At 45.4% G+C, this 20000-nt stretch overlaps 1 protein-coding gene across 1 annotated transcript in view; it reads left to right on the top strand.

The window, feature by feature from the left end:
* Nucleotides 1–20000, top strand: part of LOC122255183 (uncharacterized) — a 78768-nt gene that overhangs the window by 42567 nt on the left and 16201 nt on the right. The window contains exons 4-8 of the mRNA XM_086551240.1: nt 9394–9525; nt 14703–14846; nt 15393–15481; nt 15813–16017; nt 16242–16402. Coding sequence (XP_086407366.1) covers nt 9394–9525; nt 14703–14846; nt 15393–15481; nt 15813–16017; nt 16242–16402 — 731 coding nt within the window. The remainder of the gene's footprint in view (nt 1–9393; nt 9526–14702; nt 14847–15392; nt 15482–15812; nt 16018–16241; nt 16403–20000) is intronic.

The raw sequence follows: 20000 nt of genomic DNA, 5'->3' as shown, positions 1-20000 counted from the left end.
CAGACAGACAGACAGACAGAAAGAAAAGGTGTGCTTCTGCATGTTATTTTCCAACATCACTGCATCGGGAGGAATTCCTTGAAAGGAGTGACAGGTATACTAGCTGTCACAGAGTGCGGGGGGGGGGGGGGGGGAAGAGTGGATAGAATTTTAAACCTGACGGAGGTATGAGAGGGAGAGGGCGAGCGAGAGCTAGAGCAAGAACAAGGACGAGAGCGAGAGCGAGAGCGAGAGAGAAAGGAAAGGGAGATGCAATACAGACGATATAGTGTGATAAAGAGAGAGATAGATGGGTGAGGAGAGAGATGCAGAAACAAAAAACAGTAGGAGAGAGAGAGTTAAAGAAAGAGAGGTAGGTAGTAAGGACACCGGAGATATGTCAGTGAGAAAGAGAGGATACGTAACGAGTATGCCATCTGTGACGAGGGAGATGGTCAGGAAACACAAACCAGCTGTGACAAGCAATTAGATCTATATTTAGACTAGTTGCGAGACCTCGGGAGAAAGAGAGAGAGAGAGAGAGAGAGAGAGAGAGAGAGAGAGAGAGAGAGAGAGAGAGAGAGAGAGAGAGAGAGAGAGAAAGAAAGAGAGAGAGAGAGTTGAAGGAAAGAGATAGAGAGAGAGAGTTGAAGGAAAAAAAATAGAAAGTGGGGAAGAGGAAAAATGGGGGGAATAAAAAATAAGAATAAAATGCAACAACATGGAAGAAGACGATGAAGGGAAGGAGGAGGATAATGAGAAGAATAAAGAAGGGAATGTTTCTCCTCCTCCCCTCCTCCCTCCTCTTCCTCCCTCTTCCTCCCTCCTCTTCCTCCCTCCTCCTCCCTCCTCTTCCTCTCTCCTCCTCCCTCCTCTTCCTCTCTCCTCCTCCCTCCTCTTCCTCCCTCTCTCCTTGTCCCTCCTCTATCCTCCCTCCTCCTCCTCTTCCTCTTCCTCTTCCTCCTCTTCCCCGTATCCTCCCTCCTCCCTCCCCATACAATAAGGTGAAGATGATAGGAACGGACGGAGGGATGGGGGGGGGGAGGTGAAAGAGTGAAGGTTATGAGAAGGGGAAATAGGGAGAGAAGGGGAAAGGGAAAGGGGAGAGGGGGGAGGGAGAGAGAAGGAGAATTGGCCAGAAGAAGAAGGGAAAGAGATAAGGGGAATTGGAAGGGGGAAAGGGAAGGGAAGTAAAAGTGGGTAGAGGGGGGGAAAGGGGTAAGGGAAGGGTAAGTGGGTAGGGAAAGGGAAAGGTGGAAGGGAAGGGTAAGTGGGTAGGGGAAGGGAAAAAGGGGAAGAGAAGGGCAAACGGGTAGGATGAGGGAGAGGGATAAGTCTGATCACTTAACCCTTGGCGTGAGACGAACCTGGATGAATAGAGCAACAGATTGAAACGTCGGCCGAAGAGACTCTTAGGGATACATGACAGGTGGATCTGCTCTAGGATATGTATATATATATATATATATATATATATATATATATATATATATATATATATATATATATATATATATATATATATATGTATATATATGTATGCATATGTATGTATATGTATGTATATGTATATGTATGTATATATATATATATATATATATATATATATGTATGTATATATATATATATATATTTATTTATTTATATATATATACACATACATATACATATATATATATATATATATATATATATATATTATATATATATATATATATATTTATATATATATATATATATATATTTCTTCTTTCAGTGTTCTCATTTTTCCTTTATGTGTCCTCATTTTCCCCTCCTCCTTCATTTCATAAATGGCAACTGTTTCTTTTTCCTGTCCCTCTGTAAGTTGCAGCATGCGAAACACTGGAACAATGGCAATAATAATAACATCGTCAACATCCCCCCCACCCCACCCCACCCCCCAGACGAACCCGTAACTTTGCGGACTTCCTGTCACGTCAGTCACAATCCCCCCCCCCCCCCTTCCCTCTCCTTCACCTCCTCATTCCCGTACCCCCATTCATCCCCTAGCGATCTACCACACCCCCTTACCTCCTACTCTTACTCCTTAAATCTTACCCTACCTCTGTGCCCCTTACCCTACCCGCTACCTTTGACCCTTTCTCATTACCCCTTATTCCCGCCGCCTATCCCATACCCCACCCTCACCCCCTAACCCCTTACTCCCCAACCCTCTACCCCCTACCCCTTAGCCCATCCCTTACTCCCCAACCCTCTACCCCCTACCCCTTAGCCCATCCCTTACTCCTTCCTCTCCTCTTTCTCTCCCCCATCTCTCTCTTCTTTCTCCCTTGCCTCTCCTCCCTACCTCTCCTCCCTATCTCTTCCTCTACCTCTCTCCCCCTTCCTTTTCCCCTCTCTCCCCCCTTCTTCCTCCCTTCCTCTCCCCCTTCCTCTCCCCCTTCCTCTTCCCCTACCTCTTCCCCTACCTCTCTCCCCCCTTCCTCTCCCCCTTCCTCTCCCCCTTCCTCTCCCCCTTCCTCTCCCCCATCTCTCCTGCCCCTCCTACACATCCATACTAATACTTCGCTCAAAGTCGAGGTAGATGGATGAGTTGCATGTTTAGTAATCTTGATTAGTGGGGTTGGGGGAGGGGGGAGGGGGGGTGGTGTCATGTTGTATGGTACCCTGATGATGTGGCACCATGTATGAAAACCTAAGGCACTACATGACGAGTCAGGGACCTGCGCGCAACATATTGTAGAAGAGGTTGTGTTTACGTGGTTGTTAGGTGAATACTTTGCGTTATCACAACAAAGGATGTTATTAAAAAGTATACCATAGACAACCTGAATAGAACTCAGGAGACATATGTATACATTTTAAGTTTTTTTTTTTTTCAAATTTTACAGCTTTCCGATGCAACTAGACGTGCAACGCTTGTTTATTTAAGACGGCGCTTTGCTTTAATGCAAGGGTAGGCTTTTCTGTTTTGTAAAAGCACACGCGCGGGCGGGGGCTCTCGCTTTTATCCCCGAGACTAACCCTTTTATCTCTCTTTTTTTCCCCTTTCTAAGTCTTTCATATTTCATAGTGTCATTTTCTCCCCTTTTCTCTATGGCCGCTATTTTGTTTCATCTTTTTTCCCTTGATTTTGATTTCTCGCTTTCATTTTTTTTTCTTGTTTTCTCTCCATCGAGATACCCATTCCTTTTTTGTTTGTTTTTATTTATTTTTTTTGTTTTATTCTATTTTCTGTCTCGTCCTTTGTTCCAATCTTTCTATTTGTCCTGTTCTTCTGGTATTTATGACCCACACACTTTTTCCTTCGCGCATTCATGCTTATCTTCTGCCATGTCTTTCTCCCATGCCATGCCCTAATATATTCTATGAGGTCCCTTGTCACTTTGTTTATCCCGAATCCCCAATATCCGAATATCCTACTTGCACTTCCTGGCACCCGCTCCCTGGCACCCGCTCTCTGCCTCCCGTCCCCTGGCACCCGTCCCCTGACACCCGCTCCCTGTCTCCCGTCCCCTGACACCCGTTCCCTGGCACCCGTCCCCTCCCCCTTCCTCTCCCCCTTCCTCTCCCCCTTCCTCTCCCCCTTCCTCTCCCCCTTCCTCTCCCCCTTCCTCTCCCCCTTCCTCTCCCCCTTCCTCTCCCCCTTCCTCTCCTCCTTCCTCTCCCCCTTCCTCTCCTCCTTCCTCTCCCCCTTCCTCTCCCCCTTCCTCTCCCCCTTCCTCTCCCCCTTCCTCTCCCCCTTCCTCTCCCCCTTCCTCTCCTCCTTCCTCTCCTCCTTCCTCTCCTCCTTCCTCTCCCCCTTCCTCTCCTCCTTCCTCTCCTCCTTCCTCTCCTCCTTCCTCTCCTCCTTCCTCTCCCCCTTCCTCTCCCCCTTCCTCTCCCCCTTCCTCTCCTCCTTCCTCTCCTCCTTCCTCTCCTCCTTCCTCTCCTCCTTCCTCTCCTCCTTCCTCTCCTCCTTCCTCTCCTCCTTCCTCTCCTCCTTCCTCTCCTCCTTCCTCTCCCCCTTCCTCTCCTCCTTCCTCTCCCCCTTCCTCTCCTCCTTCCTCTCCTCCTTCCTCTCCTCCTTCCTCTCCCCCTTCCTCTCCTCCTTCCTCTCCCCCTTCCTCTCCTCCTTCCTCTCCTCCTTCCTCTCCCCCTTCCTCTCCCCCTTCCTCTCCCCCTTCCTCTCCTCCTTCCTCTCCCCCTTCCTCTCCCCCTTCCTCTCCTCCTTCCTCTCCCCCTTCCTCTCCCCCTTCCTCTCCCCCTTCCTCTCCCCCTTCCTCTCCCCCTTCCTCTCCCCCTTCCTCTCCCCCTTCCTCTCCCCCTTCCTCTCCCCCTTCCTCTCCCCCTTCCTCTCCCCCTTCCTCTCCCCCTTCCTCTCCCCCTTCCTCTCCCCCTTCCTCTCCCCCTTCCTCTCCCCCTTCCTCTCCCCCTTCCTCTCCTCCTTCCTCTCCCCCTTCCTCTCCCCCTTCCTCTCCTCCTTCCTCTCCCCCTTCCTCTCCCCCTTCCTCTCCCCCTTCCTCTCCCCCTTCCTCTCCCCCTTCCTCTCCCCCTTCCTCTCCCCCTTCCTCTCCCCCTTCCTCTCCCCCTTCCTCTCCCCCTTCCTCTCCCCCTTCCTCTCCTCCTTCCTCTCCTCCTTCCTCTCCCCCTTCCTCTCCTCCTTCCTCTCCTCCTTCCTCTCCCCCTTCCTCTCCCCCTTCCTCTCCTCCTTCCTCTCCTCCTTCCTCTCCTCCTTCCTCTCCCCCTTCCTCTCCTCCTTCCTCTCCCCCTTCCTCTCCCCCTTCCTCTCCTCCTTCCTCTCCCCCTTCCTCTCCTCCTTCCTCTCCCCCTTCCTCTCCCCCTTCCTCTCCCCCTTCCTCTCCCCCTTCCTCTCCCCCTTCCTCTCCCCCTTCCTCTCCTCCTTCCTCTCCCCCTTCCTCTCCTCCTTCCTCTCCCCCTTCCTCTCCTCCTTCCTCTCCCCCTTCCTCTCCTCCTTCCTCTCCCCCTTCCTCTCCTCCTTCCTCTCCTCCTTCCTCTCCTCCTTCCTCTCCCCCTTCCTCTCCCCCTTCCTCTCCCCCTTCCTCTCCCCCTTCCTCTCCCCCTTCCTCTCCCCCTTCCTCTCCCCCTTCCTCTCCCCCTTCCTCTCCTCCTTCCTCTCCCCCTTCCTCTCCCCCTTCCTCTCCCCCTTCCTCTCCCCCTTCCTCTCCCCCTTCCTCTCCCCCTTCCTCTCCTCCTTCCTCTCCTCCTTCCTCTCCCCCTTCCTCTCCCCCTTCCTCTCCCCCTTCCTCTCCCCCTTCCTCTCCCCCTTCCTCTCCCCCTTCCTCTCCCCCTTCCTCTCCCCCTTCCTCTCCCCCTTCCTCTCCTCCTTCCTCTCCCCCTTCCTCTCCCCCTTCCTCTCCCCCTTCCTCTCCCCCTTCCTCTCCCCCTTCCTCTCCCCCTTCCTCTCCCCCTTCCTCTCCCCCTTCCTCTCCTCCTTCCTCTCCCCCTTCCTCTCCTCCTTCCTCTCCTCCTTCCTCTCCTCCTTCCTCTCCTCCTTCCTCTCCCCCTTCCTCTCCCCCTTCCTCTCCCCCTTCCTCTCCCCCTTCCTCTCCCCCTTCCTCTCCCCCTTCCTCTCCCCCTTCCTCTCCTCCTTCCTCTCCTCCTTCCTCTCCCCCTTCCTCTCCCCCTTCCTCTCCTCCTTCCTCTCCCCCTTCCTCTCCCCCTTCCTCTCCCCCTTCCTCTCCCCCTTCCTCTCCCCCTTCCTCTCCCCCTTCCTCTCCCCCTTCCTCTCCCCCTTCCTCTCCTCCTTCCTCTCCTCCTTCCTCTCCTCCTTCCTCTCCCCCTTCCTCTCCCCCTTCCTCTCCCCCTTCCTCTCCCCCTTCCTCTCCCCCTTCCTCTCCCCCTTCCTCTCCCCCTTCCTCTCCCCCTTCCTCTCCCCCTTCCTCTCCCCCTTCCTCTCCCCCTTCCTCTCCCCCTTCCTCTCCCCCTTCCTCTCCCCCTTCCTCTCCTCCTTCCTCTCCTCCTTCCTCTCCCCCTTCCTCTCCCCCTTCCTCTCCCCCTTCCTCTCCCCCTTCCTCTCCCCCTTCCTCTCCCCCTTCCTCTCCCCCTTCCTCTCCCCCTTCCTCTCCCCCTTCCTCTCCCCCTTCCTCTCCCCCCTCCTCTCCCCCTTCCTCTCCCCCTTCCTCTCCCCCTTCCTCTCCCCCTTCCTCTCCTCCTTCCTCTCCCCCTTCCTCTCCCCCTTCCTCTCCCCCTTCCTCTCCCCCTTCCTCTCCCCCTTCCTCTCCCCCTTCCTCTCCCCCTTCCTCTCCCCCTTCCTCTCCCCCTTCCTCTCCCCCTTCCTCTCCCCCTTCCTCTCCCCCTTCCTCTCCCCCTTCCTCTCCTCCTTCCTCTCCCCCTTCCTCTCCTCCTTCCTCTCCCCCTTCCTCTCCTCCTTCCTCTCCCCCTTCCTCTCCCCCTTCCTCTCCCCCTTCCTCTCCCCCTTCCTCTCCCCCTTCCTCTCCCCCTTCCTCTCCCCCTTCCTCTCCCCCTTCCTCTCCCCCTTCCTCTCCTCCTTCCTCTCCCCCTTCCTCTCCCCCTTCCTCTCCTCCTTCCTCTCCCCCTTCCTCTCCTCCTTCCTCTCCCCCTTCCTCTCCCCCTTCCTCTCCTCCTTCCTCTCCCCCTTCCTCTCCCCCTTCCTCTCCCCCTTCCTCTCCCCCTTCCTCTCCCCCTTCCTCTCCCCCTTCCTCTCCCCCTTCCTCTCCCCCTTCCTCTCCCCCTTCCTCTCCCCCTTCCTCTCCCCCTTCCTCTCCCCCTTCCTCTCCCCCTTCCTCTCCCCCTTCCTCTCCCCCTTCCTCTCCCCCCTCCTCTCCCCCTTCCTCTCCCCCTTCCTCTCCCCCTTCCTCTCCCCCTTCCTCTCCCCCTTCCTCTCCCCCTTCCTCTCCCCCTTCCTCTCCCCCTTCCTCTCCCCCTTCCTCTCCCCCTTCCTCTCCCCCTTCCTCTCCCCCTTCCTCTCCTCCTTCCTCTCCCCCTTCCTCTCCCCCTTCCTCTCCCCCTTCCTCTCCCCCTTCCTCTCCCCCTTCCTCTCCTCCTTCCTCTCCCCCTTCCTCTCCCCCTTCCTCTCCTCCTTCCTCTCCTCCTTCCTCTCCTCCTTCCTCTCCTCCTTCCTCTCCTCCTTCCTCTCCTCCTTCCTCTCCTCCTTCCTCTCCTCCTTCCTCTCCTCCTTCCTCTCCTCCTTCCTCTCCTCCTTCCTCTCCTCCTTCCTCTCCTCCTTCCTCTCCTCCTTCCTCTCCTCCTTCCTCTCCCCCTTCCTCTCCTCCTTCCTCTCCTCCTTCCTCTCCTCCTTCCTCTCCTCCTTCCTCTCCCCCTTCCTCTCCTCCTTCCTCTCCCCCTTCCTCTCCCCCTTCCTCTCCCCCTTCCTCTCCCCCTTCCTCTCCCCCTTCCTCTCCCCCTTCCTCTCCTCCTTCCTCTCCTCCTTCCTCTCCTCCTTCCTCTCCCCCTTCCTCTCCCCCTTCCTCTCCTCCTTCCTCTCCTCCTTCCTCTCCTCCTTCCTCTCCTCCTTCCTCTCCCCCTTCCTCTCCCCCTTCCTCTCCCCCTTCCTCTCTCTCTTTCTCTCTCTTTCTCTCTCTCTCTGTCTCTCTCTCTCTCTCTCTCTCTCTCCTCTCTCCTCACTCTCTCTCTCTCTCTTTCTCTCATCTTCTCTCTCTCTCGTCTCTCTCTCTCTCTCTCCTCTCTCTCTCTCTCCCTCTCTCCTCGCTCTCTCTTATCTCTCGCTCTCCTCTCCTCTCTTTCTCTCTCTCTATCTTTCTTTCTTTTTTTCTCTTTCTTCTCTCTCTTTCTCTTTCTTTTCTTTCTCTCTCTCTCTTCTCTCTCTCTCTCTCTCTCTCTCTCTCTCTCTCTCTCTCTCTCTCTCTCTCTCTCTCTCTCTCTCTCTCGCTCTCTCTCTCTTTCTCGCTCTCTCTTTGTCTCTCTCTTTCTCTTTCTCGTCCTCTCTTTGTCTCTCTCTCTCGCTCTCTTTCTCTTTGTTTCTCTCTTTCTCTCTCTCTCTCTCTCTCTCTGTTTGTAACTGTGTGATTATTTATACATATATGATTATTCGTATTATTATACAACCAAACAGACAGCCCTGCAAGCATACCCTTCCTTCATCAAAAAAGAAAAAAAGAAAGAAAAAAAAAACAGGATGGACAAAGTTATGAAATATCGCGTGATGCTCCGTAGATTTGTGCAAGTGGCAAAAAGATAGTAATACAGGAGATTTTTCATTTTTAACGAACCAGCGCGTTCTTCAATGCAGCCGGACGCACTGCAGATGAATGTTTAATAAGCTAATTGGGATTGATCTGGCTTCTGGCCAGAATAAACCCCCTCTCCCCATTTTTTCTTTTCTTTTCTTTTTTGTCTAGATTAAATTTTTGATGTTTTGTCGCGTTATGGAGCTAGGAGTAGGGAGGGGAGGGTAGAGAGGGGAGGCAAGGGAGGGGAAGTAAGGGGGGTAGAAGGTAACAGGGAAGATTGGAGAAAGGGCAAAAGGTGAGAGGAAAGGGAAGGGGGGCACGGGCGGATAGGGAGCAAGGAGTAACAAGGGAAAGAGGGTAGAAACCAAGGAGTAAGAAGAATGGGGGGAGGGGCAAGAAGTAACAAGGAAAAGTGCATAGGGGACGAGGAGTAACAAAGGAGTGTGGGGATGGGACAAGAGCTCTGCCAGAGGGGTACCAGTCGGGATGGGGAGGGGAGGCTTATAACAAAGTAGGCATTCCGCGCGTGTTGTCCTTATCTCAGCCTCCATAAAATCCTTTACGTGACTGCTGGAGGAGGAGGAGAAGGAGGAGCAGGATTGGTGGGGGGGGGGGGGTGTAACCCCGAGGTTCCTGTGGCTGGAGTATTGGACTTTTCTTGCAGCACGATATGTCTCTCTGTTGCAGCGCGTGTTAGCCGGGATTTGTTTTGACGTGAAAGTCGTTTGGTCCGATCGCCGTTGCTTGAATTTTGAAGGTGAAGGTGAAGGTGAAGATGAGAGGCGCAGGAGTGGTGGGGGATGTTTTTTGCTCGTGTGAATTTGGATCTGTGTGTGTTTAGGTTTATTTGTATGTGTGCGTGTGTATTTGCCAAGATCTGCCAAATAGAATGAAAGAAAATGGTTCCTCTTCTGCATAATAAAGACTCGGTAACACATAGATAAACACATTGGAAAATTAATGACCTTAAACCACACTACTCTTTATCTCTAAGTTTCGTAAGTTTCTTCTAAAACTTACGAAGACTTAAAGATACAAATAACCTACATATTTTTTTTCTTTTTAGATAACAAATCATACGAAATCACTCCAAAAAAAGATATACAGAAAGATAGATAGATAGAGAGAAAAATAAACAAAAACGAAAATCGAAAAGCTATAACAAAAACAACAACAAAAAAACAAAAAATACATTCCACAAAACTATCCAAGACCCGGCAAATCGAAGACAACAAAACCAGCCTCTCTATAATTTTCCTCATTTTCTTCTTCCTGACAGGTGTTGTGCTGGAGGACAGTCCCGACGGATCGCTCCCACATCGGCGAAGTGGCCAGGGGATCCGAGCCCCTCATGCGCCAGGTCTTCGTCGCCGCCGGGGAGGACATGGACGACAAGCTCTTTGCCAGAAAGGTGTGTAGTCACGAAGCTGGAGAATCACGCTGTCTTTTGTTTGCATCAGGTGGTATTTTCCAGTATATGAATGTAGAATAACGAAGATGGAAAAAAAAAGAAAAAAAAAAGGGAAATAGTGACGAAGTTTGAATATGGCTTTGTGTTTAGATTATATAGGTGTTCTGGATCCTTGACTCCAGCCAGGTACGTAGGGACGTGTGCACGAAAATGGAGTATGGCACGTGACATGCTTGCGGCTGTGTTGTATTCTTGTTGTTCTAGTACTCTCAAACCCAGACATTTTGTACAAAAATTAGATGAAATATAGTGTTCTTGATCCCAGACATGAGGTACTTAATAACGTGTGTACGAAGATCGAATAAGCCATAGCGTTCTCGATATCCTTGTTTCTACGTTTTTGTTATACGGGTGTACTCGAATCCAAACACAAGATTGATAAAACACAAAAAAATGTTCCCCTTATTATCCTGGGTGTTTCAATACGTAGGTGTTTCCGGACCCAAGTGCGGAAGACAGAGCAACGCGCGTACTCAAAACTACCGTGATTTGTGTTGTTCTTCCTTCGTGTTACTATGGTTGTGTTTCGTTTCACTAATGTTCTCCTTGCGTGGGATTTGATGGCCAGTGTCCGGGCGTTCTGGTGTTTTTGGTGGCAGGGCTGGGGATTGAGGTCATTGATGTTGTCATTTCAATTGGGCGTTCTCTTTATTAGTTCGATTCATTTAGATTGTTCTCTGCTGGGGTATTTCCTTTGCTTCGATCGTTTTGTGTTATTCATTTTGTAAATGATTGTATTCCCATGAAGGATAATAATAGTAATGAAGATTGTTGTCATTAGTAGTAGTGTCTTTCCTATTAGAGAAGGAACTTGTCATTATTTTACCAACTCGGTAAGGATTTCGTTATAATCCAAGTTGACAGGGATCGTATAGTGGCATAGTATGACGTCGGGTTTGCAGTGTTGGTAGCTAATGGAATACGACATTTCTCATAAGTTGAAATCTGTTAATCATGTTTTTTTTTTTTAACATGACAAGTGATGATTGACGTACTCTCGAGTATTTTCAGTCGATTGTGCTTTTACGTGCATTGTAAATAACTAAATTTCATGGAAAAACACAAATGTTAACAGACCTTTTTATAGAGTCTGTGCATTACTGTATTTTTGGAGAGATATTACGGCCAACGGATTCGACATGATATTATATTTCGGGTGATCGATGTGACACGCGATGTATTCTTAAAAACGACGTCGGAATCAGGAGAGAGAAAAATTGATATATTAATGTAACAAAATGTATAAGAGACATTTATTGAAACCTATTCGATTCTGTTTCACAAATTCTGTACGGAGTTTCGGTTTGATTCTTCTTTGTATGTTTCTGCGAGTGTGTCCTATGTCCGATTTGCTTTTTGGCTTTGATTGCGAGATACGATCGGTTCATTCCGAGTTGGTTCGGAATTGCCGAGAAATGTTTGGCTTGTCGAGATAGCAGTAATATCCAAAGATTTGCTTGTCAGAATAGCAGAATTATGAAAAGAAAAGAAAAAAAAATAGAGGGACGTCTGTAATGGGAAATTCTCATAACAAAAATCCCCCAGAGGTGAAGACTCTTTCACAGTCCCTCTTTGAAACCAAGTTCACTCTGGATGCTGCTGATCTATTTTTAGAATACTAGAATCCCGCGAGTTATAGAGAGAGATACCATCGTGATAGCGCGACATGAAACAGAGGGACCGAATGACGCAATCCTCCCCTCGTCCAATAGGAAAGCTCGACGGCGCCTCACCCCCTTGACGTCACGCGCCCGGCAACCAATCAATAGCCTTCTCTCCCGCCGTGCCCTCTTGACGTAACCGCCGTCCTGGCCAATAGGAAGCCGGGAAGTTGGGAGAGCAGCCGTAAGAGGTTGTAGGCTTGCCAACATCAATACCGAGGGTTTCTGTGGTAACGAGGAATTATGTAGAAAAGACAATCGGATGTAGAGTCGCTCTATAATTGGAGAACAACCGAAACGATTAGTGGTCTGAGCTAGGATTTGAATGGCAGCAAAGCCTCTTTCCAAAAAATACGTTATGACACACCTGTGCAAAATAATGATAAACGCGACATTGTGTTATTTTCATCTCATTTCCTGACATCCATTTTTTCCTTAAGGATTGTAAAGTGACGCACTAATCAGATTAGGCTCGGTAAATATGATATTAGGCTTCAGTTAAAGTAATCCAGATGACATAATACCATTTTATAGTTTAGAAAATCGTTTTACGGAGAATTGAGTCTGAAAGATAATGAAGCATAAAGGAAGAGAAAATTCGTACAGAAGAGAGAGAAAGAGAAAAAGAGAGAGAGAGACAGAGACAGAGAGAGAGACAGAGAAAAAAAATATATATATCAATATAGGTACATATTATGTTAACACATAGGTAGGTATAGCACACATGCACCTGCTTGCGTGTACACACACATGCACCTGCTTGCGTGTACACACACACATGCACCTGCTTGCGTGTACACACACATGCACCTGCTTGCGTGTACACACACATGCACCTGCTTGCGTGTACACACACATGCACCTGCTTGCGTGTACACACACACATGCACCTGCTTGCGTGTACACACACATGCACCTGCTTGCGTGTACACACACACATGCACCTGCTTGCGTGTACACACACATGCACCTGCTTGCGTGTACACACACATGCACCTGCTTGCGTGTACACACACATGCACCTGCTTGCGTGTACACACACACATGCACCTGCTTGCGTGTACACACACATGCACCTGCTTGCGTGTACACACACATGCACCTGCTTGCGTGTACACACACATGCACCTGCTTGCGTGTACACACACATGCACCTGCTTGCGTGTACACACACATGCACCTGCTTGCGTGTACACACACATGCACCTGCTTGCGTGTACACACACATGCACCTGCTTGCGTGTACACACACATGCACCTGCTTGCGTGTACACACACATGCACCTGCTTGCGTGTACACACACATGCACCTGCTTGCGTGTACACACACATGCACCTGCTTGCGTGTACACACACATGCACCTGCTTGCGTGTACACACACATGCACCTGCTTGCGTGTACACACACATGCACCTGCTTGCGTGTACACACACATGCACCTGCTTGCGTGTACACACACATGCACCTGCTTGCGTGTACACACACATGCACCTGCTTGCGTGTACACACACATGCACCTGCTTGCGTGTACACACACATGCACCTGCTTGCGTGTACACACACACATGCACCTGCTTGCGTGTACACACACATGCACCTGCTTGCGTGTACACACACACATGCACCTGCTTGCGTGTACACACACATGCACCTGCTTGCGTGTACACACACATGCACCTGCTTGCGTGTACACACACATGCACCTGCTTGCGTGTACACACACATGCACCTGCTTGCGTGTACACACACACATGCACCTGCTTGCGTGTACACACACATGCACCTGCTTGCGTGTACACACACATGCACCTGCTTGCGTGTACACACACATGCACCTGCTTGCGTGTACACACACACATGCACCTGCTTGCGTGTACACACACATGCACCTGCTTGCGTGTACACACACACATGCACCTGCTTGCGTGTACACACACATGCACCTGCTTGCGTGTACACACACATGCACCTGCTTGCGTGTACACACACACATGCACCTGCTTGCGTGTACACACACATGCACCTGCTTGCGTGTACACACACATGCACCTGCTTGCGTGTACACACACACATGCACCTGCTTGCGTGTACACACACATGCACCTGCTTGCGTGTACACACACACATGCACCTGCACACACACACACACTCACACTCACACTCACACTCACACTCACTCACTCACACTCTCTTACACTCACTCACTCACACTCACTTACACTCACACTCGCATACACTCACTCACCCACTCACTCACTCACTCACTCACTCACTCACTCACTCACCCACCCACCCACCCACCCACCCACCCACCCACCCACCCACCCACCCACCCACCCACTCACTCACTCACTCACTCACTCACTCACTCACTCACTCATCCACCCACCCACTCACACTCATCACACCACTCAACACTCACCCATATTTCACCCACCACTCCTCACCACTCATCACACTCACTCACCACTCATCACCACTTCACTCACTCACCCACTCACTCACTCATTCACTCACACTCACTTGAAATCACACTCACTCACACTCGCTTACACTCACTCACTCACTCACTTATTCACTGTCACTCACTCACGCAATTTCTATATCAGAATGGAAAAAATAAAATAAAATTAGTCTTGACCAACATTTTAACTCATCGTAAAAAAGATTAAAACAAAAGAAGACTTCATAATCGGATGCCGGAGGTGATCTTGCGAAAGGCAAGGCAATCGATCTCCTGTCGCACATAACCTTTGCCATATATGTCGTTTAGGAGCTGAGCAAGATGATGGATTGCAGGATGATGGATTGCAGGATGGTGGGTTGCAGGAAGATGTATTGCAGGAAGGAAGGAAGGAAGGAAGGAAGGAATGAAGGGTTAAGAGATAAAATGATTGGAATTTGTATTGAATTTGATCGTATTAGTACTGATGGTGATAATGGTTAGAGTAATTGTGCTGGTAATGACGGTAATGACTGATGCTAATAATAATGATAATGATGATGAGGGTGATAATGAAAAAAAAACACTATACACAGTTTGTATTGCGAGTTTTTTTTTTACCATTATATCAACACGGTCTTAATAATGGTAGTAATGATGATAATGATAAGAATATAATTGCCTTTATTATAATTAGTGACAACAATAATGATAATGATGATAATACTCATAAGAAAATAATAAATGTAATAATAATAATGATAAAAATCAACCTTCGAACCACGAAAACACTCACATACATAAAAAAAAAAAAAAAATAAACACAAAAATACAAAATATATAAATGTGTTTCTCTATAAAAGGCATTCACCACAACCACTGTCGGTGGAAAAATGACATTATAACAATTACGAATATACTAAATATCCATCACCATCATAGTCCACCGAATCTAAACACATACAAAAACACAAACAATTCTATCACCACTCATGTCTCACTCTCCCCTCAGGTATGGATCACAAGAAAGCAAGCCACCCACAATATTCCCCGCCCAGGATGCAGGTTCTACGTGTGCTCGCTGTCCACCACCACCGTCGTGTACAAGGGCCAGCTCACGTCGGACCAGCTCTGGACCTACTTCTGCGACCTGGCGGTAAGGGAACGTGGCGGGACGTATTTTGCTGTATTAAGCTTTGGAAGGGGTGGGAGTGTAGGGGTGTGGTTGTGTGTGTGTGTGTGCGTGTGCGTGTGTGCGTGTAATGTGGATGATGAGGGTGAGTGTGTGGTTGTGTGCGTTGTGTGCGGGTGTGTGTGTGTTTGTGTGTGTGTTGTGTGTTGTTGTCGTGTGTGGTGTGTGTGTGTGTAGTGTGTTGTGGTTTGTGTGGGTGTTGTGTGTGTGGGTTTTGAAGTGCGTGCGTGCGTGCGAGCGTGTGTGCATAATTGTATGGGTGTGTGTATAAATGAGTGCATCAGTATGTGAGTGTATGTGCATGGCTGTGTGTGTATAAATGCAAACACAGCCTGAATCAATCAATCGACAGATAGTTAAAGTAGTATATAGATAAATGATTAATGAATTATAAATACAGCAGAGGTTACATATATATTACTATTGCATATTACATTGATTAAACTGTGCATCATATCTGCAATTCCTTCTAACTATTTGAGCATTAAACTCTCTGATGTATTGATACAGAATCCAGAATTTGAGACGTTCATGGCACTTGTGCATACGCGATTCTCCACAAACACTTTCCCTTCCTGGGAACGTGCCCATCCACTCAGGTATTTTATTTGAGGCTTTTACTTTTTCATCTCTCTTTAAGTTCTTCACTATGTGTAAATTGACTATGACTTATTTTTATTGTTGATAGATATGGAATAGATTTTGTTTATGGTGTGTATTAAGTTTTTTTTTCACTCTGATCAGTCCTTTTTTTCATCCATATTATGTGTTGTTCTGTTTTATTTTATTTCTTATTTTATTTTTTATTTATTTATTTATTTTTTTGTATAGTGCAAAACAGCACAAAGCATTCAGTCTATTAGCCAAAGGTGTTCCCTCTTTCCATAACTAATTTGCTGTGGTTATGAAAGTGTCTTTTCCATTAACTAGACTGATGGCCCACAACGGGGAGATTAACACCCTGCGAGGCAACGTCAACCTCATGAAGGCTCGTGAGGGAGTCATGGAGAGCTCTCTGTTTGGGGATGACCTGTCAAAGCTCTATCCTGTGGTGGAGCCCAACTTGTCAGACTCTGGGGCTGTCGACTGCTGTCTGGAGTTCCTGGTCATGGCCGGTGGACGCTCTCTGCCTGAGGTAAGAGTCACATGGAGTTTTGCTTTACTTAGTTTCATAATCTTACTGGCGATGTACCTTTTAGACTTTCTTAACTATTATACCTGAGGTTTGATTTGCTGATTTATCCAAAGTGCTCTCATATTTGCTTTGTGATCTTAACTGCTCTTCAGTCATGCTATAATTTTCAAAGGCATAGAGGTATCTTAAATCAGTGAGATGAATATGTCCATCACATCTTTCAGGCTATCATGACAATGGTCCCCGAGGCTTGGCAGAATGACAGTCTCATGAACCAAGAGAAGCGAGACTTTTACCGCTGGGCTGCTTGTGCCATGGAGCCCTGGGATGGCCCTGCTCTCATGACATTCACCGATGGTCGCTATATTGGAGCCATTCTTGATAGGTAGGTCAAAGTTCAGATAGGAAAAGGGAATTCTGTCTACCCCTCCTCCTTTGCTGATGTGCATGGAAGTTGAAGCTTTGGTGAGTGTACAGTGTTTGTCTGTGAGAGGTTTGTGTGGGTTAAAAACATTTTATGTTTATCATCAATCTGTTACATTGTATCCTTGACTAACATTAAAAAGACTGCAGTAGTCCTACGTACGGTCCCATTAGGTAAAGTTAAAGTCTGCTGTTGCATTGCCATGTTTGATGTACTTCATGCCTGGAGAGCCACTCTTAATTGTAATGTCTCATATTTTATAGGCAAAATTGATAGCGAAGATGTGTGTTATGTTCAGTTTTGTATAATGATCTGTGTGCAAATGATTACCTGTTGTTAGACTAATGTTGGGCACATACATAAATAAATGTTTATTTTAATGGCGGTGGAAAGAAAATATTTAAAAGCTATTATAGGATATATAAAAACATATTCTCATATACACATATTCAGATATACACATATTTAGATATACAGATATACACATATACACATATTAAGATATACAGATATACACATATACACATATACAGATATACACATATACAGATATACACATTTACACATATACACATATGCAGATATTCACATATACATATATTCATGTATACACATATATACATATATATACATATATACATATATACAATATATTCTAATCTCTTTACATACTAATACATACATAATACATACATAATACATACATGTATAACCACACACACCACACACACACACCAACAACACACAAGACACACCCACACAAACACACACCCAACACACACCACACACACACACACAATACACACTATATATATATATTTATAAATATCTATTATATATATATATATATATATATATTTTTCCAAAATATAATATATAATTTATATGAACTATACAACATATACATTTAATATATCAGATTCATATATACAATATACACATACAGATCAACATGAATTAACAATATCACATATTCATGATAAATTTATATACATATATCATGTATACATATATACATATATACATATATATACAATTACATATTACATATCTACATATCTACATATATATATATATAAATATTATAAATTTATATCATATATTTTATCTGTATACCGATTTTTTAACAATTAAATATACCAATATATATATATATAAATATATATATATATCTATATATATATATATATATCTTATATATATCCACTATATGTTATACATTATCTATATATAACTATATATATCATATCTATATATATATATATTAAATATATATATATTTATATACATAAAATATATACATCTATATATATAATAAATTAATATATATATAAATATAAATATATATATCTATATATAAATATATATATTATATAAATATGTATATATATATAATATTATATATATATATATATATCTATATCATAATAGTATATTATATATATATATATTAATGTATATATGTAGTATATAACTATACATAGGAATATGTAACTATATATATATATATATATCATATATATATATATATATATATATATATATATATATATATATATATATATATATATATATATATATATTATACACACACACACCACAACAGATATATAAATATATATATATATATATATCCTAACTATATATATATATATATATATATATCATACATATATATACACCCATACATACATACATATACAATACATACATAACCACAATATATACATTATAATTATATACATATACACACACACACACACACACACACAACACACACACACCACACACACACCACACACACACACAAAAAAAACCACACATATATTATATATATATAATATATATATATATATATATATATATATATATATATATTATATATATATATATATTAGGGGGGGGGTTTGGGTGTGGTAGGGGGATGGGATATATATATACACACACACACACACACACACACACACACACACAGCACACACATCTATATATATATATATATATATATATAATTTATATATAAATATAGATATATATATATTCATATAATATTATATATATATTATATATTTCACACATCACACACACACACACACAACACAACACACACACACACACACACACACACACACCACATCTCCTCTCTCTCACCCTCTCTTCCCCCTCTCTCTTCTCTTCCCCCCTCTCTCTCTCCTCTCTTCCCTCCTCTCTCTCTCTCTCTCACCGTCTCCCCTCTCTCACTCTCTCTCTCTCTCTCCTTCTCTCTCCTCTCTCTCTCTCTCTTCTCCCCAACTCTCTCTCTCACTCTTCCCGCTCTCTCTCTCTCTCTCTCTCTCTCTCTCTCCACTCTCCTCCCCCTCCCTCCTCTCTCTTCACTTCCCTCACTCTCTCTCCCATCTCTCTCTCACTCACATCTCCTCTACATCTCTCTCAAACTCACTCACACTCTTACATAAAAGTTGATCACACACACGACACTCCTCACACACTCTCACAACTCAACAGTGGATACCTTCTCAACCATGATTTTTTTTAATTTTTTATATTAATATTCATACATATATATATGAATTAGGTCTTGAAATGTGCACAGATCATAGTAAAGTTGCTAATTATGTTGTCCAAAATGTTAATTTGTCGACTCCTTGTTCTGTCTCTTTCTGTTTGTGGTCTGATTTCTTGATCAGCATCTGACCAAAAGCAGAAGGATGATATATATTAATCATGTTTCTTTATTTTACTTGTGCCTAAAGATGGCGTAGTCAGATAAAGATACTTTCCAAGGAAATGCGACATGTGTCAGACGTTGAGAAAGAAAGAGACCCAAAATTTGTTAACTGTGCTGTAATGTTTTTCTACTTTTTTTCCCCCCCCTTCTTTCTTTCATTTAATTGTAGACTGTTTAGAATTGCAGATAATGTTTATTTTGTTTTAAAGTGTCATTTGCCAATATGCATTGCGGTATGAATCACACTGCTACTTAATGTTTTTTACTTAAATAAAGAAGGGTCATGCACCAGCTATTTGGATGGTGATATTCATATCTTTCCTAGTGCTGAAGTTTGATTCATAAAAGGGTGGCTAGAGAAATAGCAAAGCTTATGGTACAGTTACATGTAGCTATCATTTTTATAACATGTTGGTTCTGCTCTCTTCCCTCTGTGATGTTTAGGTGTTACACTCAGACTAAACTGCTGAGATTTGATGCAGTTATGTGATAAAGAATTATCCAAAGTTTGGATGCTGACTCTTCATGATTTTTGATATGTCTCAGCTGCACAAGTATGAAATACTGAAGAAATTCCTGTGTTCTGTGGTGTGTCTTGAAACTGAGTCCTAGATTGGATGGATAAGGGAAAGAACCTGCTGATTGGTTGATTTGTCCTCAGTGTTTAGCACACAACCACTGAGAAGGTTCTCTTGTTTATCCATTGCGCTGTGGATTTCTTTTTCCAGATTCAGCCATAGAGCAAATTATGCTTCGCTCTTTGGGTGGATCTTATTCTGAACACAGTATAGAAGGTAATGCTTAAACCATGCAACTAACAGTTTCGTTTCG

The sequence above is a fragment of the Penaeus japonicus genome, unplaced genomic scaffold, assembly GCF_977035675.1.
Source record: "Penaeus japonicus unplaced genomic scaffold, GWHDUDI00000001_assembly GWHDUDI00000025, whole genome shotgun sequence".
Taxonomy (NCBI): domain Eukaryota; kingdom Metazoa; phylum Arthropoda; class Malacostraca; order Decapoda; family Penaeidae; genus Penaeus; species Penaeus japonicus.
The sequence above is the reverse complement of the archived record's forward strand: the minus strand, read 5'-3'. Positions and strand labels throughout refer to the sequence as shown.